The following is a 6,571-nucleotide window of genomic DNA, read 5'->3' as shown; positions in this document are numbered from 1 at the left end:
TCCCATCTCGTGTTGCAGACGGTTTAGGTGAGCCACGGGGGTCAGGGGTCCCATCTCGTGTTGCTGACAGTTCAGGTGAGCCACGGGGGTCAGGGGTCCCATCTCGTGTTGCAGACGGTTCAGGTGAGCCACGGGGGTCAGGTGTTCCATCTCGTTCAGGCGAACTACAGGTACTGGGGCTAGACACAACAGCTTCAGCTGATCCAGCACTTCGGTGGGATGGATGGGAGACATGTCGGCTGAACTGGTGGTACAAGTGTCGTTTCTTAGCAAGACAACCATCAAAGTGTTCTGGTTCTCCCTGAGGAGCAACCAGTGCCAGGTAGATGGGACTGAATGCATCCACAGATGTGTTTGGCATTGAGGGCATCTCGCACAATACTCTGATGTCGACGGCTTGAAAATATTGTCACCCTTCTTTTGCTGTAGTCTGCAAGTACCAAGGACAAGATGTCATTGGCTGCAGTGTTCCAAACACCACCTTCCTCCATGGTATCAATCTGTGCGAGGGCTTCGTCAGTCGTAGTGCAGGTGAAGAAGCTGATGTAATGTTGAATGTTTCGTCTGAGGTGCAGACATAGCTGCCCTCAAGGAAACTGCATCATGGGGTTGCAGATGCAGAGACGCTACTTTGAAGAAACAGTTCCCGTCTGCGTAAACTGAGCACCTTTCCATCCCATTGTTGGTCAGATGGCGATTAAGACGCTTGTTGTGAAGACGGACCTTGAGCTGTTGTAGTGAGTGTTGCCCGTGTTACTCTCTCCAAGCAGCAAGCCCCTCGTTATCGCCACCTGTACATAAAGAATGAGATTAATCTTTAAATTCCAGCTGGAATAATGCAAGCAAGCAAGTTCTGTCATTCACTGCTGGACAAAACAAGCTGTATTAACAAATATGTGCTCTTCACCATCTTTTCTGCTGCTTGGTCAACTTTACCACAATAAATAAAATGCTTGCACATAAACAATACCTGTATTACATCTGTTATTGTTAAAACAAATTACTGATAATTATGTATGTTTAGCTCCCCAAACAAAAATGTTAATTTGGCGTAGATTAAAGCACCTTCTGAGAAATATGCCTTTGAAAAAAATGCAGCAATACCTGTACTTTGTGATGGCAAAGGGTCTGCAGTGTCAGTGATGATGCTGACAAACATGTCCTCGTCACACTCTGACCATGTGACCTCATCCATTGTTTTAAGGCAGGTTCAGCAAATGCCTAGACCACAAAGAAAAACATCAAATCCAATAACATCAAGGTGTTCTTTTTTTTCTTTTTTGTTGTTGAAGAAAACAAGAAAAACAATGTCTTAAACTTGAATATCTGAGAGAGAAAGTAAATATTTTCCCTGGAGAAGATACTCAGCAGTCATCAATTACTTTTGAATTAGGATAGACAAACAGGACTCTGAGAGAGAGAGAGAGAGAGAGAGAGAGAGAGAGAGAGAGAGAGAGAGAGAGAGAGAGAGAGAGAGAGAGAGAGAGAGAGAAAGAGTGGGAGTGGGAGAGGGAGAGAGAAGTGTTAATCAAAGAAAAGATAAACATGTCTTTTCTGGAAGTTTTATGTATACCATTTAATACACTGACAAACATTTAAAATAGCAATTATCAGTAAAGTAAGTGTAAGCAAGAACATTACTAGACAAAAAGGTTCCTAGAGAAGTGCAAAGTGTATAGGATTGACCACCGGTCTTCATCGGGTGAGAAATGAAATAGAATATTAATCAATCATTACATTGTTTCTTGGCTAGACAGCACAATGTGAACATTTCACATTTCAACCATAATGATTACTAACTGACAGTATCAACACTTTTATCAAAATTTAACTGAAGTTAACATTCATTTAAGCATGACTGATACTTACCACAAGAAGTATAAATCTGAAGTTTCTCCACAATAGTCGCAAGTCAGTCTTTCCTCAAGAAAATTCCAGAGCAAAGTGAAATTGTACACAGCGGTATTCTGATAGTCATTCTGATATTAACTGTATCTGTTGCGTGGGAAGTTCCATTATCCTGGACTCACAGAGCGATTCCAGATGTTGGGTTGTAAACTTCCCACTCCTTGGTGACAGCTGACTGCTCTCAAAGCAAAAAGCAGGCTCTGGCATTATGACCCCTTTTTACCACCAGAGCAGGCCACTCCTAGCCGGTGTAGCTATAACCACAGGGTGTTATCTGGCACTTGTTGCACTGTGGCTGGTGGAGGAGTGAGTGTTTATCACATTTCCCCAAAGCCACAAGCCTGTGCTGATGAAACATAGGCTTGTGGCGGGGCACTGACACGCTGTAACCCATGCCTTCAGTTCAAAATCAAAACAGCGTGCTTCTGTGTGTGTGGTTGTGGCTTTGAAAGGCAGAGGGTGAAAGCTTAGCGCATAAACCATATATCCTCCATAACTCAGTTGTTATGTCATATTTTTGACTCAGAAAAATACCATTGTAATAGTTATGTTACGCTTTATCAGAAAATATAAAATTTGAAAAATCAAATATTTTGAGATAATGAGGCATACATGCAGTTGAACGATCATATCTTGTGATATCTGCCCTCTGAAAAAAACCTACTATTCAAAATGTACTTTTACATCTTTTTTTTTAAACTTAGGCTTTTGAAGATCCACATTTACCACCCAAAAGGAGCCTGGCGATACTGGCATGCTTTAATTAAGATGTGTTACTCAGAAATACTGGTGGTGGTTTACTGCAAAGCATAACCTGATATGATTTCTTCATAGCACCTGACTGGAAATGAAGTTTCATACAATAAAACTATACTGCGCCATATTTACAGCAGTTCTGTTGAATTCACACAGTCAGAAAAGTTCAAGGCTGTCCTCAACATTCTATGCTCACACACACACGACTTGACTTCACTTAGGAAGGTTATGTGTTGCTTAAATCATCTGTCTTGCCACTATTTCATCACAAGTAACCACTGTGTTTATTGCTGGTATGTGCCGGAGTGGAGGGATAGTCTTACCCCATGTAAAAAAAGAAAAAAGCCTGGCAGGTGATCTGAGATGCCTTTAATAACACAAAGCTGCCTCTGTAAACAATTCTGCTTTTACACATGCTATCCCTTAACTTGGATTCATACCAAAAATCAAGCCTAGCTTCATAGGAAACAGTCAGAATGTTGCTTCAGCATTTAGAATTATAATCTTATTCCATGTACACGCCTTGGCAAATCTGACAATTAAGTAAGCAGAACTTTTCTTCACGGGACGGATTTGCTCATTAATTATGTAGCAATGTCTACTGACCATGATTTGAACTTCACTTTTCAGTCACTCGACTCACTGGGTCAGCACAATAGCTACAATAAAAGTTAAAATACCACTGTATCAAAACAATCCACACAACTTACCAACTAGAGTGAAGAGAGATAGACAGAGTCAGTCACTCATTGCGATTCGGGTGGAGGCAGAGTGGATGTTTCGTTTTTGACTAAGCAAGTATAGGTGTCAGCCATGGTTCTCCAAGTTGTCAAAGGACCGGCTGGCTCTTCGCATGGAAGTAGTTGTGGATCTCAACATAGCAACAATATTGTAGACTTTGATCCCACACTTAGATATCCAGTTCAAAAGCTTCGTTCATGATGCGGGGTAGTATCAAGACGGTGTATTATGTCTCCTTTCATTTGATTGGGCGATATTATTTTTAGAACTAGCCGCTCACGCGAAGCGACACAATACATGATCGAATACAGTGATTTTCGTCTGCAATCACAATTTGTATCACTCATTGTTTACACCAGGCAAAGACAATTACTGAGACTAGTTTGGAAGCTTACTTGAAACAAGAACAAGTCGCGTAAGGCGAAAATACAACATTTAGTCAAGCTGTCGAACTCACAGAATGAAACCGAACGCACTGCATTTTTTTCACAATGACCGTAGTCCGCCGCTTGTGCAAAACGGAGTGAAACTGACGAGCCTGTTCAGCGCTGTAGTGGTTTCGCTGTGCTGCATAGCACGCTTTACTGTACCTCTCTTCGTTTTAACTTTCTGAGCGTGTTTTTAATCCAAACATATCATATCTATATGTTTTTGGAATCAGGAACCGACAAGGAACAAGACGAAATTGTTTTTAAATCGATTTCGGAAATTTAATTTGGATCATAATTTTTATATTTTTAATTTTCAGAGCTTGTTTTTAATCCAAATATAACATATTTACATGTTTTTGGAATCAGAAAATGACGAAGAATAAGATGGAATTTTTTTTGGATCGTTTAATAAAAAATAATTGTAATTACAAGTTTCCGATTTTTAATGACCAAACTCACTCATGCCAGGAGAAAACTAAACATCATGCGGAAGCTGGCGCCGGCAGGATCACACTGGGGTGCAAACGAGAAGATCCTGAAAACAGTCTACCAGGGGACTGTACGACCGCACCTCGAGTACGGATCAAGCTCTTGGGCAACAGCAGCCAAGACACACCAGCAGGCCCTAGACAACGTACAGAACCAAGCGCTGAGAATCATCACGGGCGCAATGAAATCAACACCCATACAGAAGATGGAACCGGTGACTGGCATTCCTCCACTGAGCAAAACGCGAGACTGCAAAACAATGGAACAAGCCACCAAGTACCAGTGCACTCATGACCATCCAATGAGTGACAGACCCAAGAAGATGTCCTTAGGCAGGCTGAAAAGATCAAGCTTCGCTCTTGAGGCAAGGGCTTTGCAGAAGAAACATCAGACAGAGATGCCAGAGCTAGTGGAGCCACCATCTTTCTCCCTTGACGCCCCACCCTGGGAAGACAGACAAGGAAAACTGGACATACAGAACAGTGTCCCCTACCTCACAACAAAGGACCAGCAGAGCAATGTGACGAAAAAAGCCCTGACTCTTGCCATGCTTGAAGAAAGGTACCCCCAAGAAGCATGGAGACGGGTGTATACTGATGGGTCAGCCACAGAGGCCGTCAAAAATGGAGGAGCGGGGGTGTATGTCCAGTACCCCAGTGGAGAGGGGCAAGCAGAGGCTATACCAACAGGCCTCCGCAGTACAAACTACAGAGCTGAGTTACAAGCACTGATCCATGCAGCATACACCATCAACGACAGAGTCAACCATGACAACCAGGTGGTCTTCCTGACTGACGCTCTGTCAGTACTACAAGCAATGACCAGTAGCAAACTGCCTCAGCTGGAACACGCTCTACACAACATCAAGAGCCTGAGGACAGTACTGCAATGGATCCCCTCCCACTGTGGTGTACAAGGAAACGAAGAGGCGGACAGGATGGCAAAGCTGGGTGCAGAAGATGAGCAAGAGAACAACCCTGTGAGCCTGACAGAGATGAAGACCATCATTAAGTCTCTGCACAGGACGCCCCAGCCACAGGACAGCTACCACCTGCTATCCAGACCACAGCAGGTGGTCATCTTCCGCCTGAGAACGGGACACAACAGACTTAACCAGCATCTCCACGGGAAGCTGCATGTTGTGCCCTCCCCCATGTGTTCTTGTGGAGAAGCAGAGCAGGACACGGCCCACATCCTACGAGACTGCAGGAACCACCAGGTGCTGAGAGAGGAAATCTGGCCATTGCCGGAGTCCTTGCACAACAAGCTGTACGGGCCAGTGGCTGCGCTGCAGAGGACCACTAATTATATCTCAAGATCTGGACTCCAAGTGTGATCAGCGATCGAAAAGAAGAAGAAGACTCATTAGTTTTTAAGCCACCAAGCTGAAATGCAATACCAAACCCCGGCCTTCGTCGAAGATTGCTTTGTCAAAATTTCAATCAATTTAATTGAAAAATGAGGGTGTGACAGTGCCGCCTCAACTTTTACAAAAAGCCAGATATGACGTCATCAAAGGTATTTATCGAAAAAATGAAAAACAATGTCCGGGGATATCATTCCCAGAACTCTCATGTCAAATTTCATAAAGATCGGTCCAGTAGTTAAGTCTGAATCGCTCTACACACACACACGCACAGACACACACACACACACACACGCACACACACACACACACACACACACACACACATACACCACGACCCTCGTCTCGATTCCCCCTCTATGTTAAAAACATTTAGTCAAAACTTGACTAAATGTAAAAAGTGAGAAGCTTGTGCATACCATGCAGACAAGAGTGAAAAGTAGGTTTTGGACCAGCAATGTTTCCAAATCACTAAGGTTTTTGTTTTTTTAATTTAAATTGTTTTAATCACATTCTTTTATTCAGTGGATGCAGCAACATTTTCATGTTCTGCTTATTTTGAAGTTAAGCTGTGTTTCAGGTAAAAAAAAAATATAAAAAAATAAAAAGATGATTTTGAATAAGTTAATTTACTGTGGGTTTTATTACAGAGAAAGCTGACTGCCTATTTTTTTTCTTATTCCAGATTGACTTCCTTAAAAGTTTAAGTCCAAAATGCTTTCTCATAGTGACCTTCTCCATTTAAAATCTTGAAGGAACTTAAGTACAATTATAATTTTATTTTTTTAATTTCTTATAATTTTGTTTATTTTTTACAAAAGCCATGGATGTGTGGATTGTGTATCAATGAGTATACAATTTAATACATTATGCTAATCTT

At 42.2% G+C, this 6,571-nt stretch overlaps 1 protein-coding gene across 1 annotated transcript; it reads left to right on the top strand.

The window, feature by feature from the left end:
- The first annotated feature begins 4,320 nt into the window (after positions 1 to 4,320).
- On the top strand, positions 4,321 to 6,351 carry LOC138955948 (uncharacterized). Its single transcript, XM_070327439.1, has 2 exons — positions 4,321 to 4,925; positions 6,342 to 6,351. Exons 1-2 carry the CDS (start codon positions 4,321 to 4,323, stop codon positions 6,349 to 6,351), a joined length of 615 nt encoding a protein of 204 aa, XP_070183540.1.
- Positions 6,352 to 6,571: the final 220 nt, after the last annotated feature.

This window comes from Littorina saxatilis, unplaced genomic scaffold, assembly GCF_037325665.1.
Source record: "Littorina saxatilis isolate snail1 unplaced genomic scaffold, US_GU_Lsax_2.0 scaffold_775, whole genome shotgun sequence".
Taxonomy (NCBI): domain Eukaryota; kingdom Metazoa; phylum Mollusca; class Gastropoda; order Littorinimorpha; family Littorinidae; genus Littorina; species Littorina saxatilis.
The sequence above is the reverse complement of the archived record's forward strand: the minus strand, read 5'-3'. Positions and strand labels throughout refer to the sequence as shown.